Source organism: Rhineura floridana, chromosome 2 (assembly GCF_030035675.1).
Source record: "Rhineura floridana isolate rRhiFlo1 chromosome 2, rRhiFlo1.hap2, whole genome shotgun sequence".
In the NCBI taxonomy this organism is placed as follows: domain Eukaryota; kingdom Metazoa; phylum Chordata; class Lepidosauria; order Squamata; family Rhineuridae; genus Rhineura; species Rhineura floridana.
The window spans coordinates 29969707-29995516 of record NC_084481.1 but is presented as its reverse complement, the minus strand read 5'-3'; the positions used below and the strand labels follow the sequence as shown (position 1 = coordinate 29995516).

The following is a 25810-nucleotide window of genomic DNA, read 5'->3' as shown; positions in this document are numbered from 1 at the left end:
TATACCATGGTTTAGCAGTGCACCTGAACATAGCCACATACTTTCAAGGCAACTTCATGGCAGCTGTAGAAGAAGAAAGCATGTATAGTATCTGTCAGCTTTAGCTACTCTAAAGATTATCCTCAGAAAGGGGTCATGCACCTCACTTTTAAGAAAGTCTGCTTTAGCAGCTTTTGTGATAAATGTAAAAGGGTTTAAATTCCAGTAGTATAACCACACTATGATATTCTTATCCCATAAGAATTTTATGAAATGCTAATAATTTCCCTGAGATAAAGCTACTCTTCTTGTTAGTTGGTGTCGTCATCCATTTGTCCAAAGTAACTCAGTATTCAAGCACCTATGTGTAGGCTTACGTATCTTTTAAAACTGCATTCTTATTACATTAACTGATGATAGCTCCCACACACTACACATTTCTAAATTTACACAGCACATTCCATTATTCTGGCACTAAACAGTCTGATGTGGCTAAAGGTTATATTTAGCATGGAACCACGTGTTCAAAATGATGCATGAGTAAAATAATCAGCGAAAGCTCCATAAGAATATACAGCTTAAAGGCTGCATGTGTGTGGAAAGAGACGGAGACACAGAGAGAGACACTTTTCTCGAATGATAAAGAAATTGCCAGGATCCATAGAGCCATATGGCCATGGCAACAAGGCTCCTTTGGATCTCAGACACTATTCAATGGCACACTGTTTTTAAATAGATACTGAGTGAATTATTCTATTAATTTATTAGGATACTAGGGCAAAGACATTGAAAAACAGCAAGAGGTACTAAGACTGTCAAGACTGACACTTGGTTTTTGAAAAAATTCAACATCTCAGTGCTCCCTCACCCATCCACCCCAGCAAATGCTCCATTCCGTAAGCAAAACTACTTTAGATTGCACATACAAATTGGTAAATTATACATTCATTTAATTAATGCTTATGTAAAATCCCATAATTACAATCTTCTGTTCCTTTTTTGTACTGGAAAAGACAGAGGCCTGACAAAAACGTCAAAAGTCTTAAAAGTCTCCTATTTCTATAAAACAATCTTACCCCACCCCCTCTTCTGGGCTGGGATCCAAACATCCCCATCCAGGGCAGGAAGTGCACACATAGCGAAGAGGCCCAATATTTTCTTTCAGAAGTAGCCCCTTGTGTCTTATAGGGTGCTGCCCAAACTTGAATGGGAAGAGCTCCCATTGGAAGTAGGATGTTGTGAAGTCCTTGTGCATGGAAACTTCCTAGAGTACACTAGATCCAATCCACTTTTTAAGACATCAAAGTGAACAGTGTTAGCACTATAAGGGTGAAGGTGAAGGGGGAGTATCTTAATAGCTGTTTATATGCAATTGGATCCAGATTGAAAAATGCTTAGAGTAGATCCATTGAAAGCAATGGAATGAGTCCCACTGATTTCAATTGTCAACTTTAACCATGGCCAGTTCTAGATCCAATCCATACTATTTACATTTTCAATCACTAACGACATGCAATTATAGGCCTTTAGTATGTGTATATCATGCCAGTGTCAATAAGTAAATGTTGACATATAATTAAGATTTTGAGGACAGCAGGAAACTCTGATACTTACCCTCATAGCCAAATAAGTATCTTTGGTAGAGTTAAAATTCACCCTAAATTACATCATTTACAATGACTTGGAGGATGTGTCAAAAACAACCTTCATTTTTGACACCAATTCATTTGAAGAAACACTAAAGAAAGAAAAAGGCTGAGTTAACAAAGAGTAGTGAGAAATGGCTGCTGATGCTATCCATCAATTGTAAGTGCTGTTCACTTAGCGAAGGAGCAGAATCGCCACCTTCCAAGTCAGGAAATTTCCAGTCTCTCCTGATACATGCTGATTTCTACCAATAAATGAAGAATTTTGGAATAAAAATTGAATTTTATTTAAAGTAGTCATCATTCCTGAAATTCTACCTTCTCTAAAAAAAAATAATTTTCATAGGTTCTTGAAATGTATTACAATGCCAGAAATAACTGCATCAAGAAGTTGGTGTTTAACATTTATACCTGCTGCATTTTGTACTTTACCAGGAAATGAAGATGGAACTTGCTTCTTTATTCAAGTATAGAATTGGTCTTATCAATAAATCCTGGCATTTTCCTGTAGCCTCCTAAAATCTTACAAGATCTTCCGAGATTTATTGGTAAATATCAACATTCACCGAGTTTCATATTTTGATAACCCATCTGCCAACCATTTCTCAGGGACAGAAATTTATAACCATACCCTGAACACTAAACATGTTTTCTTCAGAAATGTTTTAAAAGACCAAGAATGCAGACAAAATATTGACAAACGAGTGTTCTTTTTAAAACACACACGTTATATGTCCTTAGAAATGATGGAATGAGAGCAACTGGGGCCTCAAAGCATCCAGGAATATGTTTTCCTAGAAATATATTATCAGTATCTTGTGAAGCGTTTATTGCTTACAGAAGCATGAAATCAGCAACATGACAAGTTATTACTTTGTGAACTTAGCCAACCCATTCCAACTGTTTTACCATTCACAGAGGACTTGATATAGTCCCAGAATGAGCTCAGTACTACGCGAAGTGAATCTTCTGGACTTGCATCCCAGCTAGTAACTGCTGGGATAAATTGGACATTCATACATCATCTCATTTGGAACAAAACGTGAAAGAACAACTGTTACTATTGCCCTAAATTAGGTGCAGAGATTTGTTCTGAAATACAGTGGCAAAGTTCATCATTGGAAAATAGCAATGGGTAAGATCCAGAGAAACACCCATGGAAGCGGGTAGTGGAAGATTATTTTTCCAACTCCCCCCTTGCAGTCCTCCTTTATCAGGTGTGGGGAACCTTTGGCCTTCCAGATGCTATTGTCCTACAGCTCCCATCATTATTGCCCATTGGCCATGCTGGCTGGGGTTGACGGGAGTTGTAATTTAGCAACATTTGGAGGGCCAAAGGTTCCCCACATCTGTCCTACATGGACCTTCTTGTCGTTTAAGAGGAGCTGAGGAAGCCCTGCTGGTGCCTGGTTCTAAATAAGTGGCCAGCACTCTAATAAACAAGTGAAGATACTCCTGCAAAACAATGCAATTTTAAAATTCTGTTCATTGCCTCTGAGAAGTGGAAAACCACAATCAATACCAGAGAGCCATGAAAAGATATTGTAATAGGCTTCTTCAACACAACAGCAGTTCAATAGTATTCTTTTCAAGTAAGAAGTCACCTATAGAGCTATATGCAAACCTGTAAAAAAAGATCAGAAAGATACAGCTCATCAGATAAATGCCAAACATCAGTCCTGGGTCTTAAAATAGACACTAAAATCCTACAGGATACATCGATATTCTGAAACTCTTTTTTTTTTTTTAAAGCAGAAAATTAAGGACCAAACGAATACATTTGCTGTTTATATAACTGTGGCTTTCTGATGGAGTTGGAGGAAAAATTACCAACCAGTCAAGCCCAGTGCTGTCAACATTCACTGGCAGCAGGGTTTCAACACAATTCTGCATCATATCTCAGCCAAGTCATCCAAAATTCCTTATTGTCAGGTGCTGAGGATAAACTAGCGCATTGTACATGCACAGTACATTCAGTCAGGCCTTATAGCATTTTCCTAATAACCCATTAGAGATTCCGCCTTACAGTGACCAGCTCCCTGTTTGAGAACAGTCTCCCGACTACAGTATTTTTCCCTAAAAAAATGTGTGTTTGTGTGTGTGTATACTTTCCAGTAATAAACATTTCATGACTGATGTTTCATTATTTATTTGGCAGAGAAGACTATTTTTAATAAAGATTTTACAACTCCTGAGATCTCCCGATCCTAAACTTGCCAAGAGTCAAGGAACCAGAGACAGGGTTTGTTTTTGTAGTTTCTCTCTGAATTCTTCCAGTGTTCCATTATCTACAACTAATAATAGGCAGCATGCGTTACACCAAGGTTTGTAGAACAATAGAAAGAGGTCTGCTCATTTGATTTGCCTTCCACAGCCAGGGACCAGTGGGGCAACTCCATGAGACAAGAATGCATTTGATTGTGGAAAAACAGCTAACTTAGATACTTAGTTAAAAGTTAAAAAACAGCTGACTTAGCTTTGATTTTTAGTTTCCCAGGAAACGACCAGTACTGCCTCTAATCTATTCATTTTGAGTCAACATTACTCATGCTAAAGAAAAGTATGCGTAACCTCCATTTTGCTATAGCATTAACTGTGACATTGTTAACGGTAGGATGACTACCAAAAAACTGATTCTATTCTCACAGGCACAGAGATGTGAAGGCCTGGAGGGGGGGAACAGACAAGGGGAGGGGGAACACGGGGGGGGGAAAGCTTTTCCCCAAAAAATTTTCAGTTTTTTCCCCCTAGGTCTTTACATCTCTCCTCATCTCCTTCTCCTCATCCCGTCTCCTTGTGGGCCCCTAAATCTGCTCCAGGTGGTTGGGAAAAAACCCAGAACATATTTAGGGGGCTGTGTGGGAAGAGAGGAAATGCTGTTGCACAGCCCAAAGTGCAGAACAATTTAATCGGATACCGCCCAAGTTTCTAGCTTTCTTCCCAAGTTGGGCCCAGAAACACACAGGCTTTGTAGCTCAAGGGAACACCTGGAAAGCTACCAACTCAAGAGGAACAGTCTGGTTCCCCAGCAAGAATGCAATGTTGCTCCTCATTCATCAGGCAAGACGGAGGCATCTTCCCATCTGAGGAGAGGATATCTCACTTCCCAAGACTATTCAGTTCTTGGGAAATGGCCATGTCCCCTTCAGGCAATGAAACCGCTTCTCTTGCAACCGCTGTGCAGACTGTGGCTGCACAACTGTTTGAGTGTGGATTGGATGTGATATGTGGCATGAAGAGGGAGAACTAAGAAGAGCACCACAACCTTTATAAGGATTTTCTTTTCAGGTTAAGGATTTGCAGCACAGGGACACACCCCTTGGTTGAAAAAAACAAAACAGAGAGGCACTAGCAAGGCTACCTTTTTTTGCCCATAATTCTTAGGATTGCCTCAATTCATTTTTCCTTTTCTGCCGCTCTGTCCTCTCTCCTTTTTGCACTGTACTTGTTTAGCAAGATTTGGAAGCAGCTGTATTGCTATTCCCCACCCCACCCCTGCTACTGCATCATAGCAGGACTATCTACTCCTTCAATAGAAACCTGTGGACAGTCATAAGGCAAAAAATGGGACAAGAGAGGCTTTGCATAGTCAAGGCAGGCCTTTCTGCTGTTGACCCATTCACTCTTGCCTGATAAGTGGAATGCTTGCTGTGGAAACCTGTGGAAATAATGTGCATTGCTCCAGAAACAAAGAAGCTCCTGATCTGTTCACTCAAGTTCAGCTTAAACACTTTTCCATTTTTGAAAAGGCTGATTTTGCATCTTCCATTTAGACTACATAATGCACATCTGGGCTGACAAGCAAACGTAATTTTGCCCTGTAAAACACAGTGAAAGGCTTTCCCCCACTAAAAGGGGCATTAACAACCTCAGCTTGAAATTTGCTTTCCTACCAACTTTTGAGGGACTGAGACACTTGCAATTCGCTTGAACTTAATGTAGGGCTTCAAAACAGCCTAGAATTGGGATCTCTGCAATCATGCATTTTTAAAGTGTCTACACTTTTCTATTAAAATGCAAATGTAAATATTCTCATAAGTTCTATGCATGTTCATTAATAATATAAATACAGTTTAATTAAGGCAGCCTGCTCTACAACATGGCAAAGAACTACTACTGTAGTCCCCAATGAGGTGTCCGGTGCAACGTCTGCTGCAACTTCTTACTTGTGATGATGCAGCCAGCAACGTATCCTCTCAACCCTTGCCTTTCCTGGCTTATTAAAGCTTGCCAAGGGGGATTGACTGAGTGGATGCAGGGTGTCATCAATGCATCACTGCGGGAGGGAGTGGTTCCAGACGCCCTGAAGGAGGAGGTGATCCGACCACTCCTGAAAAAGGCCACCCTGGACCCATTGGTCTGCGACAATTACCAACTGGTCTCAAATACCCCCTTCTTAGGGAAAGTGATTGAGACGGTTGTGGCGCAGCAATTGCAAGTACTCTTGGATGAAACAGATTATCTTGACCCATCCCAGTCTGGGTTCAGGCCTGCTTATGGGACTGAATTGGCCTTGGTTGCCCTGATGGATGACCTTTATCGGGAGAAGGACAAGGGGAGTGCGACCCTGTTACTCTTACTTGATCTCTCAGTGGCTTTTGATACCATTGACAAGGTATCCTTCTGGGCCGACTTGGTGAGATTGGTATCGGAGGCACTGTTTTATAGTGGTTCCAATCCTATCTCCAAGGTCATTTTCAGAGAATAGCATTGGGTGATTGTCTTCCGCCCCCCTGGCAGTTGTGCTGTGGGGTGCCGCAGGGTACCATCTTGTCCCCCATGCTGTTTAACATCTATATGAAGCCCTTGGGAGCAGTCAGCAGGAGATTTAGTGTGAGGTGTCAGCAATACGCTGACAATATCTGAATCGGGAGAGGCTGTGCAAACCCTTGACCGCTGCCTGGACTCAGTGGTGGGCTGGATGAGGGCAATAAATTGAGTCTGAATCCTTGCAAGATGGAGGAGCTGTGGGTTGGTGGTTCCCAAGTTCAGATAATTGGTCAGTTGCCTGCTTTGGATGGGGTCATACTCCCTCTGAAAGAGCAGGTCCATAGTCTGGGGGTGCTCCTCGATCCATCTTTTTCACTAGAGGCCCAGGTGACCTCAGTGGCTAGGTGTGCCTTTTACCAGCTTTGGCTGGTAAGACAGCTGCAGCCGTTTCTGGACTGCGATAGCCTGACCACTGTTGTCCACGCACTGGTAACCAGCAGGCTAGATTACTGTAATGCGCTCTATGTGGTTGGTCCGGAAGCTGCAGGTGGTGCAAAATGTGGCAGCGAGACTGCTCACTGGGGCAGGGTATCGCCAACATGTCACCCCACTATTGAAAGAATTGCACTGGCTGCCCATTTTCTACCAGGCCGTTCAAGGTTCTAGTTTTGGCGTACAAAGCCCTATACAGCTTGGGACCAGGATACCTGAAAGACCGTCTTACCCCTTATATACCCAGTCGATCACTGCGCTCTGCAGGTGAGGGCCTCCTGCAGATATCTTATCAGGAGGTCCATTCTGCACAACATAGAAAATGGACCTTTAATGTGGCGGCACCTACCTTGTGGAATTCCCTACCCTTAAATATTAGACAGGCACCATCTCTGTTATCTTTTCGGTGCCTACTGAAGACCTTCCTTTTTCAACAAGCCTTTTAAGTTGAGACCGTTTCTGTGTTGGAATTGCTTTTTAATATGTTTTTAAACTTTTTTTAAAAAAATATGTTTTTAACTTTTTAAGATGTCTTTTAAGGATGTTTTGTTTTAATGTATTTTAAAGTCTGTTTTTATGATGTTTTAAAGTGTTTTTAGTGCTTTTGTTTGCCACCCTGGACTCCTGCTGGGAGAAAAGGAATATAAATCAAATAAGAAAGAGAGAAAGAAAGAGAGAAAGAAAGAGAGAGACACACACACACAGAGAGAGAGAGAGAGAGAGAGAGAGAGAGATTTCTGAATCTGCTTTCATATATTTTGTATTTGAAGTTTGTCTTCCAAACCATCAAACCAAGGGTGAAGTTGGTAGCTGTAGAACAAGAGCCACTTTCTGGAAATCCTGAGATTTCTGGAAATCTCTGAATCTCAGAGCTAAAGAGAAGGCAGAGGAAAGCCAGATGGCTAATGGCACCAATTTTCTATTACAACAAGCCACTGCAAGATTGGATTAGAGACAGAAAGGTTTTCCAAAGGGAAAAGCTTTGACTAATCACTTCAATTCACTTTCAGCGTGTAGAATATAAACTTGTGTTCCCAGACAAGTCTGCCTTGGAGACTTTTAACCCTAAAAATGTCCTACTCCCGGCACCAACACAATTATGTCTATTGTATACTTTTACACAGAAATAGGTCACTATAATCTGATCAAGTGTATTGCGTGACCTCATTTGTCCCTGTTCTTCTCCATATGAACTGAGCAACTTATTCTGAAGCCATTACACAAACAAAATAGTATTCAAATGAGGAACTGCATGCCACTGAAAGAACTGTGCTTTTAGAGGGTATACAAGAGAAGCTCTACACCCCCATCTATTGGATGCTTTAGAACTTCATTGAAGAGCAAATCAGCGCCACACATAGCTTTTACTAAGAGGGTTGGTAAACCCAAAGAATTATATATTCCCTTTTCCTACTCATTGTAAGTACCACCAACGATGATACAATCTCTCTACAATATTAAGGTTTTATACGCAAACGTAAATTACAACCCCTCCCAACCAAATGCGGGTATCATTTAAAAGTGCCACCAGACCGCCTTACTAAGGATGTTCCCTAACCACACTTAATTGGAGCACAATATGAAGGACATGTCATAGTAGTAGATCACTTGCTTTGCGTGTAGAAGATCCCAGATCCAGTCCCTGGCATCCCCAGGTTGGACAGGGAAAGTCTTGTACATGAAACCCTGGAGAGCCACTGCCAGTCAGCAGAAGACTTCCTCAACTTGTCTCCCTCCAGTTGCTTTGAACTACAACTCCCATCAGCCCCAGCCAGCATGACCAACAGTCAGGAATGATGGGAGTTTTAATACAAAACATCTAGCATAGACGGTACAGACCTAGATAGGCCAATAGTCTGACTTTGTATAAGGCAGCTTTCTATGTTCCTGTGATGTTACTTTGAAGTAGGGATTGACTGAGCAGCCTAATTCAGTTTCAATAGCCCTCAATTAGGACTGTTCCATCCAGTTTTGTGCAAATGTTTTGAAAAAATGCACAATAAAAGTCCACATTTGATTTGCACATATATTATATGAACTTTCCATGTAAAATAACCATTTTTCAAAGCATTTTCTTGCAAAACACATTTTTGTGTGCACTTTTTGCATGCTGAAAGAACATCACAGAATCTAGAGAAATGTGTAATCCACGTGGAAGCTGTGTTACAATCTGTGCACACTCTTGGGAGCATCAGATCAGGCCAGCCCACTGCACAAAGTAGACTGAACAAATTCCTCTTCCATCCCCAAGTTGAAGTATAGGAAAACAGAATCTGAATCATGTTGTGAACCACCATAGCCTGTGATAACCAAAGACATCTGGAGTTGCATGGAGGATATACAATAAGTAGCTACTCTCCTTTGAGAACCTGCAGAAAATTCCCACAGGCTAAAATGTATCCTCCATATTGACTCTAAATTCTCACCACTGCCAAGTACATTATTAAAAGATCAACTGCACATCGGCTGAGAGTTTTACCAAGTCTGCGAAGACATAATGACAGTGGAATGGTATAATTTGCATCAGTAGCTGTTTACTGAAGTGTACAGATGACAAACTGAATTGTTAGTATTGCAACTCCTACCTGCTGATAGAGAATACCAGCAGGAACAGTCTGCTAAGTGCTCATCAAAATACACTAAACTGCCTTTACCTGTATGCCATTATCACAACAATTGCATGCTACATTCACCTCACAGCTGTAGATGTATGGAAATGTGAAATGAATTCACTTAGCACTAGTGTGCAAAGGAGCTTTGCTAATTGTATGGCATTTAGCTCTGAATGCATTAATAACTACCTTCATGGTAACATTTATCAAGCACTTTCAGTGTGCAAAGTGCTTTCTTCAGATCAGTCACAACCATTCTTTCATTCCTATTATCACAGTCCCTTTTTTCTACTTTTTGAAGGTAAGTCGGAGGGAACAGAATCTTGCCCAATACCATTGCCAGAAAAAAAGGATATGGCTAAAGTCAGGATTTGATACCAGGTGTCCAACTTCAATCATACTGGCTGTAAATGGCCTACAGTGTTGAACCCCCCCCCCAATATAGAGTGCAAAGAACCTGGTATTTTGGTTCACTTTGCTTGTGGTACAATGATACATAGCTTTGGGAAGGGCCATAACTCAATGGTAGAGGACATACTTTGCATGCAGAAGGTCCCAGGTACAATCCCCAACTTCTCTAGTTAGTCAGGAAGCAGGTAATGGGAAAGATCTCTGCCAGAGATCTTGAAGAGTTACTGCCAGTCAGAGCTGACAAGACAAGGCTAGATGGATGGATGGTCTAACTAAGGCAAATCCATGTATCCATACTCAAGAGACTTGACTGAGAGAAAGTGAAAGAGTATACTTTAATTCAAACTATTGTTACCAATTAGGAATTGCACCCAAATTTCTGTGTCCGCCATCTCTTTTCCTATAGAAAAGAAGTCACTTTCCTCTATTTAAGTCAGGAGTGGGGAACCTGTGGCCCTCCAGATATTGTCCAACTACAACTCCCATCATCCCTGACCACTGGCCATGCTGGATGGGACTGATGGGAGTTGGAGTCCAACGACATCTGGAGGGCCACAGGTTCCCCACCCCAGATTTAGATGCATAACCATTAGAGCCAGAGCTTGGAAGTAACTAGTCACAAGTAACGAATTACTTGAAATTCATTACTTTTTTGAGGAACGAGTGGGTAATTCCTTTACATTTTGATTGTAATAGAACTAGGAGTAATTTTACTACTGTTGTGGAGTAATTGTAATGTTTCCAGAATTACTTTTGGGCATTACTTGGGGGGGAGCAGGGGAAGTCTTCTGCTCCTCTGATTTGTGGATGAAAATCATGTCCCTCAAACTGGGTTTCTGTGCAGTGTCGCTCTTTCCTCCTGCTCTGTGGATGGGTAGGAGGCGACGAGGGAGGAGGTGGAAAGTGAGACGGGGTGGAGTGGAGAAAACAATTATTTAAAAAAACAGATACTGGTGGTGAAGAATGGAGTGGAGGGGAAAAGGAGCAGGAGGGCAAGAACATGGATAAAGGAAGAGAAGGAGGCAGCAGCAGAATGGAGATAAAGAACTGTGGAGGTGAAAGATGACAACGTGTGTGTGTGTGTGTGTGTGTGTGTGAGAGAGAGTGTGAGTGTGTGAGAGAGTGTGAGTGTGTGTGAGAGTGTGAGTGTGAGTGTGAGTGTGAGTGTGAGTGTGAGTGTGAGTGTGAGTGTGAGTGTGAGTGTGAGTGTGAGTGTGAGTGTGAGTGTGAGTGTGAGTGTGAGTGTGAGTGTGAGTGTGAGTGTGAGTGTGAGTGTGAGTGTGAGTGAGAGAGAGAGAGAGAGAGAGAGAGAGAGAGAGAGAGAGAGAGAGAGAGAGAGAGAGAGAGAATACTGTGTTTGCACTTGGCACACAAAGTGGCCTCCACCACCCTCTCTGGCTACTGTGCTGCATTTGCAGTGTTTTAACTTTTTTGCATCTCAGGGGAAAATGTTTGCTTGAGTGAGTGTACCCTAGTTGGTGGCAGGGCAGGGTCTGGGAGGTGGTTAAGTGAGAGAGATTATGCTGGCTGGCTGAGGGGGGGGGGGTTGCACTTGGTTTGATGTGCAAAGATCTGAGTAGTGGCTTCAGCCTCCCTTCCCACCTCCCTTACCAGCGGAGAGACCACCATTGCTATCTTATGAATAAAAATAATTATTCTACTACCTCTGTATGTGTTTGTTTATTTTTAATGTTGTTTTAGGCTACTTAGATGTGCGGCAGCCAAGGCCAGCACCTTGCAGGCATTTTTTTAAAGTAACTGAAATGTAATTGTAGCAATTACTTTGGAGGAAAAGTAAAGTAATCAGTTACATTCAGAGCAATTGTAATCGTAACGGTAATTACTACTTTTTGGGCCATGTAACTGTAACTGTAATTTATTACTTTTTAAAAGTAATCTTCCAAGCTCTGATTAGAGCAGTCTTCCCAAACTGTGATCCAGAGCACACTAAATGCCATAAGGGAGACCTGCTAGCGTATTGATAATTAAAGGCTCCCATAAGCCCATAGCACCCACCCACAGAGGTGGCTCTCTGCTGCACCTCTGCATGATTCCACTCCAATTTTCATTCTTTTCTATCAGCCTCCTCAGACACAGGCAGCTTGGCCAAGTCTATGCACTGGATGAGTTTGCGGCATTCAAATACAACAGAGAAGGGCAACAAAATTACCACTGTAGCTTGAGTCTCTCAAGATTTGCCTATTTGCTATTAGAGGCATGCACAGAAATATGGGAAGCAATTCTAACTCTTTTGCATGCAAAAGGAAAGTCTTGGGGGCATCAGAATGAAGTACCTCCCATTTTAATTAAGTAAGGGAGGACAGCCATTTTAATGGAGACAGGGAGGGGAGAAAATACAGTCACTTGGTGCAAGCAGTGGGAACTACAGGAGGGAAGGGCAAATTGGGATCTAAGTTAGCTGGCTTGCTAGCCTCCCCTCTTTCCCACCAGGCAGGCTAGAGCCCATGGCAACTCCCAAACAGCCATTTTTGGGATTTGGATGTAAAAATATATCTTCCAAAAACTCTACAAAACAGTCGTTCAAGAAGGCATTTAGAAGTGCAACAGCAAATTGGGTTGAGATGTTATACATCAAAAAGCCAGTTTCTGAAACACCTTTGTATATTTTACAGCTGAACGATATGCCTCCTTTATGACTCTCAAAAGGAAGCAAGTCCAGTTACTGGCTTTTAGGACAATACATTCTTTCCACCACTAGCTTGCCACAACTGTAGAAACCACAGTTCTGTTAAATAAAAGTGTAACCATCAATCATCTGAAATGTTCCTTGAACGATCCTCTGTAAGACAACTATTAAACCATAGTGCTAAAAGTACAAGGCATACTCTTAACATAAACAACATATTTATGCTGCTTTTCATGCATAAGGTTTATCAGCTATCAACATTGGGAGGGCCGTAGCTCAGTGGTAGAGCATCTGCCTTGCATGCAGACAGTCCCAGGTACAATCCTTGGCATCTCTAGGTAGGTCTGGGAGAAAATCCTGTCTGAAATCCTGGGAAGGCTGCTGCCTGCCAGTGTAGACAATATTGAGCAAGATGGACCAATGGTTTGACTCAGTATAAGGCAGCTTCCTATGAACATAGTTTCCTAGTTTCATTCTGCTGCTTTAAGTGGATTTATTAAGAGAAAAATAATAAATGTAACATTTAATCCCACTGCAATATTAGGAATACGTATACATATATATTACAGAGGGAGGATTTTTAAAGTATCAAATAACCATATGTTTGTTCTGGATCCCAGAAGGATGCACATAATCACTAATACATATTTTATTCAGCAATTTATATTATATTATATAATATTATGCAGTGATTACTTGGTTACTTGCCCTGCTCAACCAAACATTCTCACTGCTGAACAGTCTGCACATTAGAAGAAATTGTTCTCACGAGATCCCCAAACTACGCTCGCTTCCCTGCACAGCTTATTCTTTGCTTACAAAATGGTAGCATAAACCAATGTTACTAATGACTCTATGGCAGACTAACTTAAAAACAAATCCCTTAAAAACCAACTTTGAAAACATTTGCAAGAGGTTATTAGGCCATAAGATATTTAAACCTCTGTTAAATGCACATACGTGAATTCTGATGAAACTATGGCCTGGAAACTAATACGGATGTTCCTAAAAGCACCTCCTGCCAGACTTAAGTGAAAGTGGTCTGTTTTCCATCCTTTCGTACCTCACAGTATTTTATCTTGACAGATGTTTGCCTCTTTCTGCCTCACTTCTATTCTGGCATATATCATCCAAAAACAGATGATTTAAACCAGGAAACATCTGCAGGACTGATTGAATAATCAAGAAAAGGATGATTCAGTTATCTGATATTCCATGATGCACTTTAGGCAAGCAAGACCCTTAAGTGTTAGCAGTGTAAAATGCTACATGTTTGCTTTTTAAATTCAGAAATATTGGGCTGCAGTCAAGTACTCCTTCCATTTGCAAAACAGAGCCTTTGATCTAGCAACACCTCCATTAACTGAACAGGAGGGGAGGAAATGTTTGCCGTTTCATCCTTTCCACTGCACCATTTTCCATGCTGTTCTGGATTGCTCCAGGATTTGGGGACTGCCTGGGAGCTACAGGGAAATAAGGCAATCAGCAAAAATTACTCCCCCTCTTCTTCCAATATCTGAGGCATCTATTGAATCAACAGCCACAGTTGGTAAAAAAAAAAGCACAACTGGATTAATCCCAGTATATTGTATACTTGCAATGAGTAATATTATCAGTATTTAATAACTTATTGGTACCTATTGGCATTTGCAGTTGATTCATTTAATTCTCCTAACCTAAATTTTGCATGTACATGCTATATGTGATATCTAAAGATATTTAGTATGCATACCTTCCTAATGAAAATCGGATCATGGTTATTCGTAAATATTTTTAAAGTAAGAGCAAACAAACTCTACATGTTGGATAAGCAGTTTTGCTTTTAATTCAGCAGTTACAGCCAAAAACTACATATAAAGGTCCAGCCTAATCCTGAGTCAAGGAATGTCAACACAAAAGGCATTGGGAAAAACAGTTGTAGCCCAGCAACATCTGCGGACCCAAAGCCTGGGAAGGCTCCCTATCCCAAGAAAGATGTGGTGTTTCAGAATCAAGTGTTATGCAAGGCCAGAAATAAAAAAGAGCAAGGGAGGCCTGAACAGAGTGAGACTTCCCTCATTTTTTCTACTGTTGCAAAAGGGCTGTAGTTCAGTGGTAAAGGATCTGCTTGGCACACAAAAGGTTCCAGGTTCAATCCCTGGCAAGGTAGGACTGGGAATGTCTCCTGAAATCCTGGAAAGCCACTGCCAGTCAGTGTAGACAATACTGAGCTAGATGGACCAAAGGCCTGACTTGGTTTAAGGCCGCTTCCTATGTTCCTTTGTCTTTCAGAATTGCTGTCACATACATGAAGCCTGATGCCACTGGTCGCCATTTGGCATTATGGCTCACAAAGGGAGCACAGCTAAAGCAACCCACATTGAGTCTCATCTAATTTTTCCTTTGCCTTTCTACCTCCATATTTGCTTGCTTGGTGCTAATCAATCTATAAAATTCAAGTACTCATCTCATTGCCTCTTCAGTCATGCTGCCCTGTTAGGGTTTCTAAACACATATAAGCGGAGAGGACTGTGACAGATAGAAACTGCTACTGAGTGATTGATCAATCCCAATCTCACCTCGCAATAACATACTGGAAAATTGCCACCACCACCATCTCCTTTCAGGAAGAACCATTTCAGAGGCTAGAGTAGGGGGAGCCAATGTGGTACCCTCCAGATGTTCCTGCCCTCCAACTCCCAATAGCCCATTATTTATTTATTTTATTTTATTTATATACTGCCCTAAGCCTAAAAGGCTCTCTGGGCGGTGTACATCAGAAATAAAACAAGCACAATATATAAATACAATAGATATAACAGAATCAAAAAACAAACAAACAAGCAAGGAACCAAACTACACCAAAATACAACAATAATGCAATACTGTTAAAATACACTATAAAATACACATAAGATACAGTTTAAAATGCCAAACACCTCCATCCTTCTTTGCTCACAGACCTCCTCCTATCCCTAAATCTGCATGGAGGCCGTTCTCAGCCAAAGAGTGTTTTCATTTCAACTCACACAAGTGGAATATTGTGAACATTCTAAGACTGAAAACTTCCCTCGGAAGAAAGGGTCTTCGTGGACAGAGCCGCCCCTAGGCACTGGGAAGCGGGGCAGTTGCCCCCGGCCCCGCACTTCAGGGACCCCCGTGCTTGGCGGCCGCAACCGTGAGCCGCGGGGGAAGAGAGCCGCCTCCACGAAGATCAAAGTCATCGCCGCAGCAGACTTCCTTCTGCTGCAGCGAAAAAACGGCTCACTGCAGCATGCTCCTGGCGGCCGCAGTAGGAAGCCACAAGGAGAGATAGTCACGTGAAGAACAAAGCCTCAGTTGGTGGGCGAAGTAATGGCTCAGAAAAGGAGTAAGTCACTGCCGCTGTCCCCCCGGGGCAAAATGAATAGGGAGGAAAACCAAGGAGCAGAGGCAGCACAAAAAGCCCCGCAATGCCCAAAAATAAAGCGGGACAAAAAAGAACAGGAACAAAGGGGGGGGGGAATTTAACAACTGCCCCAACCAGCCCAAAACTATCTCAAAAGACAATTCAAAGGGGAAAAAGGAGGGGAAAACAACTGGAAGCAAAACCAAACGAGCCCCCCAGTCACAACACACACTCTCACAGCAACAGAAGTTAAACAGTAAACTGAAAGGAAAACGGAAAATGCAAGGTGAAGGAAGAAGGGGGGGGAACTGGACACAAAACCAAATGAACCCCCTGTCGACACACTCGCACACACAACTTTCACAAGTTAAACACTAAAACCTTCACAGTAGCCTCGGACGAAGGCAAGAATGAATAAGAAATGGATGTGGAACAGGTTGACTAGAGGCCTATTCCCTGAAGTGAAGGTAATCATATCTATATTTAATAGGTTGTTAGCCTCATATGTAAATATTATAATTACATATATTTGTAAATAAAATATCTCTCTCTCTAAATATATATATATATATAGAGAGAGAGAGAGAGAAAGAATGTGGGGGGCCCCAACTATGCTTTTGCCCCGGGCCCCGCACATGCTAAGGGCAGGCCTGTTCACGGACATTTCACAAGCACTAAAAATGTCAGTTTTATTACAGACATCCCTCTTCGGAACCAATGCAGTTAATTCACTGACAGTTTTAAAACTAGATGAAAACACAAGCTAAGCCAATTTATTTGCCTTAGAAAACATTTTTACTTACGCCTCCCATTGTAATTCCATCAATAAGCGCCACATATGGTTTCTGACAGGTACCTGCCGCCAATGAAACAACACATTTACAAGTTTAAAATAGTTAGTTCTCTCCTATGTTGTTATATAGTACAAATTCAAAAGGCCATTTCATACATCATAAAGCAACGGGACAAAGTTTGCCACTAGGTACACACTCAACAGCAGCTGCAGCCAATCATGGTTCTCTGATAAACATGGATATATGACATGCTTCTTTGAAAACAAGTATTTGTAACGTTCACACATTTTTGGGTGCACCCTTGAAACATCCAAAATGTGCAGTGGCCCCGATCACATGCAACGGTAACCCAAAGTATGGCTAAGCACAAATGAGCAAGTGTGAATCAATACAGAGCAAACACAGCAAACACGTTGCTCCTCCCCTGGTTGCTGCTACTGAACTATCTGGAGCTAAGCCATGGTTTGGTTTAGCATTACATGCTACCCTGAGCTCATGGTTTGTCTTGCTCCAAACAAACCACAGTCTGGGGCAGGGCATGAACCTTGCTTTTCATCATATATATATGACATCTTTGTCGCTGACCTATACAGGCGAGGGGGGACCTCGACAGAAGGTTTGCATTGTCGTTTGTGGAAGAAGCATATGGCCATATATATATTTACTGGTCTTATACGATTTTGAGGTGCTGAACCCGAATCCAAAGAGTGTCACCCTCTAAACCTTGTGGAAATTTCACAATATTACATTTCAACCTTGATTTTAATATTATCTCACTTAAACCCAAGGTTATCAAGTGCCATTACAATAATGTCTTACTGAGGCTGGGAGGCATGCACATGCTTATATTCTTTGTTGGTTGTGTTATGGCAGTACACTAATGAGTGGCAGTGGACCAGAAGACATTCTAAAGTGTGCAATTGCTGGGGTACCAAAGATGCTTTCAGGGCCTAAGTTTCCTCAAAATGTGAAAGCCCTAAGGATGGTCGCAGAAGAAATATTAGGGGAAATTATTAGTGACCTTCCACATGATGAATCTATTAATGATATGGTGGAACTGATTTATAAGAGGTCTGAAAGTAGTCCAAAGCGATGGGTTGACTGCTTTCTGAAGCCTGCTTTTATTATGATGAATTTCATCTGTGCTGAGAGAGAAGGTGATTGGTTACTGGTTATTGGTTTATATGCGGTAGAGTGAATGCTCCCACATTTCTTTGCTGCAGAGCATGTCAACTACACACAATATGGGTCCTACTACTTGAAAACTATGCAAAAACTTGATCAAGACCTATTTATAAAGTTCATAGCAGCTGAACACATAGTTAGGCACAAGAAAGGTATTTGGAATGGGCTATGGACCAATCAGTTTATCGAGACAACATACATGTGATATGGTCATGGTTCTGGAGGCATAATTGGATTCACTCTGAAACCAAAGACTTTGACCGTTTGGGCTCTGTCACAACTCATTTTGGTGAGATTTTAAAAGATCTGGAAGACATAAAGGAAGGGAATGTTGAGAATGCTGTGACCTATCACAAGGAAGAGGTGATGCACATATCAAGGCTGACTGTGCAGACTGCATGAAATCAGGGATTATTTAACAATGTATATTGATCCACTTAATGACAGCAGTCACCCAGTGAATGGTTTAACATAGCCAGTGGCTAAATTCTGAAATATTGCTCATTAAATGTGCATGATGCAGTAGCTGTAGGGAGTAGTCAGCACAGTGAATTTGTTAGCAACTGGCCCTCTGGATTTCATGGAACTACTACTAAAATAAATTAAAACAGTAACGGCAGTCATCAAATCCATGAAGCTGGGTACAGCAGGTAGTCATGAAGTAGTTATGGATCATTCTCTGATTTATGCTCGCACAATGGGATTGCTCACATCATCTTGAGACATCAACATGGATGATGTAGTCATGAACTCGCCCTAGTGCCTACTGCTCTCTTCAACAAAGATGGTAATATGCAGCAGACACCTAAGAGTGTGATCAAAGGAAAAGTTGCCATTACAAGAAGTGCTTGAATGATCCATTCTCTACCCCACACAATTATTCTTGATGTCTGTCCCATGCTCTGGTGTATGTCACGGCCAAAGCAGTCTGCTACTGTGCAAATGTACATAAGTGCATACATACAAAGCAATGGTAGAATGAGAACTGAAAGAAATTCCCATCATGCATGTAGCATATGACAGATACTATGAAAAAGTATCAAAGCTCCAACATGAAAGAAATAATAGGGAGCAAATTCCAGGCAATACCAACTCTCTTGCTTCTCCACTACCAGAAAGAGAAGTGGTACTGAACTCTACGAAAACAAAAAGCCAACTGATCACATTGAATGTTGATGCCATCAAAACCCACAGACTGATTTTAACTGGGTCAGAGCCATCACCAGTGAAAATTAATGTTGAGTTATAGGGCCCATCAACAACACATGAGAAAGCTGACTTAAATGTTGTGTACACAGCCGTGCAGAAGGCGACAAATGCTCAAGATCTTCCATTGCGAGTAAGGTGTGATGACACTGACATCTTGGTGCTGCTGGCATACCATGTATACACCCAACACTTATTAACACCAATTACAGTGGAAGAATGTAGGGGATCCAAACCAGTAATTGACATAAGTGATGTTGTCACAGCTCACAATGAAAAAGTGTGACATCTTTGTTGCTGATCTATACAGACGAGGGGGGACCTCGACAGAAGGTTTGCATTGTCGTTTGTGGAAGAAGCATATGGCCAGCAAAACAGTAACAAACATGTCAACACTTTCTAAGCTGCCTCCAACACCCCATACACCCCATACACTGCAGCAACATTATGAATTATCTCCAAACAGTACTATGGAAGTCTGTGCATCTAATTAGTTCGCCTCCAATGGATCCTCTGGATTTTGGATACGAGATGTTGTGAACCACAACAGAGGAGTATACACCTTGCAAGCTGCCACAAGGTACCCCTCTAACACCTAACACGGTACTGAATCTTATCAGATGTTCATGCACCAAAGGTTGTAGTCATGCATGTGAATGCAGTAAAGTTCAATTAAAGTGTACAACATTCTGCACTTGCCAAGGTGAATGCAGCAATTGAATTATATGGAATTATGATGATCTAGACCAGCCTTTCCCAACCGGTGTGCCTCCAGATGTTGTTGGACCACAATTCCCATCTCTCCTGACCATTGGCAATGCTGGCTGAGGCTGATGGGAGTTGTGGTCCAACAACATCTGGAGGCACACTGGTTGGGAAAGGCTGATCTAGACAATAGCAATGAAGATATTTGTGCTGATACTTAAAATTAATAATGGAAATAACTATAGTAATTTAATTCTTAAATTTAGTAATAAAACACCCAATGCTTTAAAAATGCCATCCAAAGTAAATGCATTAATAAATGTGCTTTTTAATTGGAATTCTGCATTTTTATTTGAAGGTAGGCAACATGATTAACACTCCCAAAGAAGTGCCCCCCAACAGTATCCTTGGATCCACCACTGATCAATGTCCTTAAAACTCCTAAATAATTTTGAGGTGCAGATAATCTAAATTAAGTAAGTCGCATACAGTTGAATAAAACGAAGTATAAAAGAAAAAGGTTCAGTCTGCTAGACTGAGAAATTTAGAATTGAAATTGTGAAATTTTCCCAAGGTTTAGAGAGAGTGGCACTCTTCAGATTCGGATTCAGCACCTCAAAATCTTAAAAGTACAGTAAAAAAAACTTTGTATATGATGAACAGCAAGGTTCAGCCAGAAAATGGCCCTTCAGCCCCGGACTAACATGTTGCAGCTAAGGTTGTTCTTGGTTTACTTCTTGCGGTTTGTTTGTTTGGCCAAACCGTGGTTTAGCTCTGGGTTGCGAAGCAGAGGCCCCAGTTTTTGCTCTTGTACCCACACACTCTTTCATTCACTCTTAGCAATGGTTTGGCTTACTGTTATGTGTAAACAGGCCAATGTGTGAAAGCAGGCTGAATGCTGCTTCCTTTATACATTGTTACCTTTTCTTTGTTAGTGCTTTTTAAACAACTCAGGAAGCAATCCTATGCACACCTGGGATTAAGCCCCACTGAACTCAATGGGGCTTACTTTTAAGTAGGCATGTGTAGGCCTGCATTGTAAATACCCTTCTTCACCCAAAGACTTGGAACAGACTTCTCTCACCAAAGAAACATGGCAGCTGTGCAATACTTGATGAATATCTGAATTTCTAAAACTCATTTTTCACTGCTGATCTGAAGCTTGTTGTTGTTATGTGCCTCCAAGTCGACCACGACTTATGGTGACCCTATGAATCAGCGACCTCCGAGAGCATCTGTCATGAACCACCCTGTTCAGATCTTGTAGGTTCAGGTCTGTAGCTTCCTTTATAGAATCAATCCATCTCTTCTTTGCCCTTCCTCTTTTTCTACTCCCTGCTGTTTTCCCAGCATTATTATCTTTTCTAATGAATCATGTCTTCACATATGTGTCCAAAGTATGATAACTCCAGTTTCATCATTTTAGCTTCTAGTGACAGTTCTGGTTTAATTTGTTCTGTTGTTGTTGTTGTTATGTGCCTTCAAGTCGATTACGACTTATGGCAACCCTATGAATCAGCGACCTCCAAGAGCATCTGTCATGAACCACCCTGTTCAAATCTTGTAAGTTCAGGTCTGTGGCTTCCTTGATGGAATCAATCCATCTCTTGTTTGGCCTTCCTCTTTTTCTACTCCCTGCTGTTTTCCCAGCATTATTGTCTTTTCTAGTGAATCATGTCTTCTCATGATGTATCCAAAGTAGGATAACCTCAGTTTCATCATTTTAGCTTCTAGTGATAGTTCTGGTTTAATTTGTTCTAACACCCAATTATTTGTCTTTTTCGTAGTCCATGGTATGCACAAGCTCTCCTCCAGCACCACATTTCAAATGAGTTGATTTTTCTCTTATCCGCCTTTTTCACTGTCCAACTTTCACATCCATACATAGAGATCGGGAATACCATGGTCTGAATTATCCTGGCTTTAGTGTTCAGTGATACATCTTTGCATTTGAGGACCTTTTCTAGTTCTCTCACAGCTGCCCTACCCAGTCCTAGCCTTCTTCTGATTTCTTGACTATTGTCTCCATTTTGGTTAATGACTGTGCCGAGGTATTGATAATCCTTGGCAAGTTCAATGTCCTCATTGTCAACTTTAAAGTTACATAGATCTTCTGTTGTCATTACTTTAGTCTTTGTGACATTCACCTGTAGTCCTGCTTTTGTGCTTTCCTCTTTAATTTTCATCAGCATTCATTTCAAATCATTACTGGTTTCTGCGAGTAGTATGGTATCGTCTGCATATCTTAAAATATTGATGTTTCTCCCTCCAATTTTCACACCTCCTTCATCTTGGGCCAATCCCGCTTTCCGTATGATATGTTCTGCGAGCCAGCATTTCAGCTTCTCTCGTTATGAGTATTTCAAGCTCTTACCAGGACTACATATGGTAAGGTGCTACCAACCCCACAGGTACTAGTATCAAAATGCAGGCCCCCGCAGCACCCACATTTTAAGGTGGTCTATTGGGTATTGTACTTTTAAATTACTGGTATACAAACCAATGGCATTGTTCAAGATGTATTCTTCTCTGAAAAAATCTTGTGCCAATCTGTCTCCAGTTCTTCCTGCTTCAGTAATAGCTGCAAACAAAACAAATGTCAAACTTAACTACCAAAATATTTTAACAGCCTGAAATAGTAAGAAATGAGCTGTGCAATAAACTTTCATGACCACAATATGCACAACCCAAGTTGGTGGCCAACATGACCTCTTGTGAGAGCAAATCCCATAGTTTAATGATGCACTGTGGGAAGGACTTTCTGTTGTCTGTCCTGAATCTTCCAACATTCAGCTTCATTAGCTGGCGTTGGATCCTGGTATTATAAGACAAGGAGAAAATCTTCTCTCTGCCCACTTTCTCCACACCATGCATAATCTATACACCTCTATTATATCTCTGTTCGCTCTCCTTTTTTCTAAGCTAAACAACCCCAAATACTGTAACCTTTTCTTACGGGAGTTGCTCCTGCCCCTTGATCATTTTGGTTGCACTTTTCAGCGCAGTTAAGCTACGGAACTCACTCCCAAAAGAGGCAGTGATGACCACCAACTTGTAAGGCTTTAAAAGAGGATTAGACAAATGCAAGGAGGATAAGAGGATCAAAGGCTACTTGCCACAATGGCTATGCTCTGCCTCCACAGTTGGAGGCAGTATGCTTCTGAATACCAGTTGATGGAAACTGCTGGAGGGGAGAGTGCTCTTGCACTCAGGTCCTGCTTGCGGGCTTCCCATGGAGGCATCTGGTTGGCCACTGTGAGAACAGGATGCTGGACTACATGGGCCATTGGCCTGATCCAACAGCACTTTTTATGTTCTTAACATATTCCAGCTCCACAATATCCTTTTTTGAGGTGAGAGGAATAGAACTGTACACAATATTTGAAATATAGTTATACCATATATTTGTACAATAGTACTAAGTAACTGGCAATTTTACTTCCTAATGATCCCCAATGTGGAATTCACCTTTTCCCCAGTTGCAATATACTGAGACATCATCAAGCTATACACTACAACCCCAACTGTTCCTGGTCAATCACTGCCAGTTCAGACCTCTAAGAGTACATGTGAAGTTAGAATTGTTTTGTCCCAGTGTGTATCATTTCACACTTGCTTACACTGAATTGTATTTGCATGTTACTGCCCATTCACTCAGTTTGTATACATTCTTTTGGAACTCCTCATTGTCTCTTTTTATCTAAACCACTTGAACAAGTTAGAATCATCAGCAAAATTAGTTACCTCACTGCTCATCCCTAACTCTAGATCATTTATGAGCAAGTTAAAAAGCTCAGGTCTCAACATAGATCCTTGCGAGACTCCATCCCACCATTGGCTGTATTTATTTCTACTCTTTGCTTCCCGTTTCCAAACTGGTTACTGATCCATAAGAGGGCCTATACTAAGTTTACTCAGGAGTCTTTGGTGAGGGACGTTATCAAAATGTTTTTGAATGTTTAAGGGCACAATGTTGACTGCAACTCTTGAACTCTTAACTTGGTGAACACTGAGATCCTTACCTCTGATATCACCTCCTGCACAGAAAGCTTTGTCTCCAGCTCCCTTTATTATTATTAGAAAAGTGTCAGGGTCCTGCTCCCATTTCTGTAAAAATCAAGAGAAAAGGTTAGGTCAGAAAATTAGAAGCTTTTAGATATGCCATCACTTTTCTTTGAAATACGCATTTAAAAAAATCAAGACCAGCATTGGATATACCAAGGAAGAATAAAACACCAGAGCTCTAGAACAACTTCCAGCACAATCCTACAGATTTCCACTCGGACTTACTTCTAAGTCTGACTGAGTCTCGTGGGGCTTACTCCAGGTAAATGTGTACAGCCTTCCAGCACAGTCCTATGCATGACTACTCAGAGGCAAGCCCCACTAAGTTACATGGTTTGACTCCCAGGTAAGTGCATATAGCAGGGGTGGAAACTGTTTTCAGCCTGAGGGCCGCATTCCCTCATGAAGAACCTTCTGGAGGCCACTTGCCAGTGATAGGCAGGAGGAGAGGGAAAGTGAGTACATCCATGAAAGTGACACCTTTGCATACAGTAAGCTACATTCTAGCCACACGAACTTCAGCGGCTTTACACACACATCCTATCTCTTCAACCAGGCAAGCAAGAGGCATTGCCGCAGTTCAAATCAGGCCACATTCTAATCAGGCTAAAGCACTCAAGGTGGGTAAAGAGCATATTGTGGCCCTCCAGGCCTCTCTTTCAGCCTCTGAACCTGAGGCGCCCTTTCCCCCATCCCATGCATAGCAGTGTAGCCTTAGAAACTAATTTACTGGACTTCCGGGAAGGGTGACTTCGCTTGTGCCTGCTTTTGGGACGGGCTCCCGCCTCAAAAGAAGCTTATTCAGATATAAATCAGTCAGAACATTTTTTTTTTTGACTGATGAAATTTCTCCCGGGCAGGGAGAAACGTAGAGATCAACCTCAAAGCCTGTTTTTGTTGGGAGGACTGGATTTCATTAATTTATGAGATAAGGTCCAGCCAACAATGCCGGACGGACTTTCTAACAAGCTCTATCTGCTTAAGCGATACGTTTATCTTTTCTTCAAAGAGAGAACGGACTAACAGGCAAGCACCCTTCTTTCTATTATTTTTTTTACTTGGTTTAAATTGTTGCAGCAAAAGGAGATTTGTCAGATTGATCGGCTTTGGACAACTTCTGGGTGAGATATAGCTCTTCTCTGTTATTCACGAAATTAACAGCTTATCTCTGTTTCTGTCGCAAAAAGCTGTCCTGGAAGTGCATTCTAAAGATAATAAACAGAAGAGGGATTTCTATTCCTGATTTCTATTCCGAGGAATATTATATTGTCTGGGACTATTCTCTTTTTGGTCTATTTTATTTTGACGAATCTGCTTCTTCACGACGCCACTAACTGTTTTGATGCTGGGAACTACATTTGTTTTGCATTCTTGAACATAGAGAGATAAGGCAGGTTGCTCTGTTTATACTGTGATGTCATCAAGCCTGGAATATTAACCCAATTGTTGCTGAAATAAGAAGTGGTTCTTCTTTATTTTTGTTTTGCTTTGTTTTTGTGGTTTTAAAAATGGCAATCAAGAAAGTGGCTGAGAATCTGGAAGTAATTATGTTTCAGAAAATAATGGATGAGATTGAGATAACGAAACAAACCCTGCGACAGGGTAGTAAGGAGCTGAAAATTGAACTGAGCAAAATGACGCAGGAGCTTAAAGAAATAGGGGATCCTGTGAGAGAGGAGAATGAGATCAGAGATGAGAAAAGAAAAAATAAAGGGAAGATACAAGCCCTGGAGATTGGAACAAATGTGGAATTGGAAAAAGATCTGGAGTTTATGGATATTAGAAATAAAATCTACTGTTTGGAATTTAACGTTATCTCTGAAGAAATTAATGAAGATATTAGAGATAAAGTTATCAATGGCTTGGATAATCTTCTGGACTGGAATGATGTGATGGAGCTTGATATAGAGAAAATCTATGGAATTAACTGCAGCCATGTGACAATGGAAAAACTCTCAAGAGATGAGCTAGTGCATTTTGTAAAAAAGAAG

At 41.4% G+C, this 25810-nt stretch overlaps 1 protein-coding gene across 6 annotated transcripts in view; it reads right to left on the bottom strand.

Annotated features, from left to right (window-relative positions):
• Positions 1 to 25810, bottom strand: part of HIBCH (3-hydroxyisobutyryl-CoA hydrolase) — an 80040-nt gene that overhangs the window by 47137 nt on the left and 7093 nt on the right. For all 6 annotated transcript variants that reach the window (XM_061612891.1, XM_061612893.1, XM_061612895.1 and 3 more), the window contains 3 exons: positions 23777 to 23861; positions 22255 to 22335; positions 16668 to 16720 (listed from right to left, as the gene is read on the bottom strand). In XM_061612891.1, coding sequence (XP_061468875.1) covers positions 16668 to 16720; positions 22255 to 22335; positions 23777 to 23861 — 219 coding nt within the window. The remainder of the gene's footprint in view (positions 1 to 16667; positions 16721 to 22254; positions 22336 to 23776; positions 23862 to 25810) is intronic.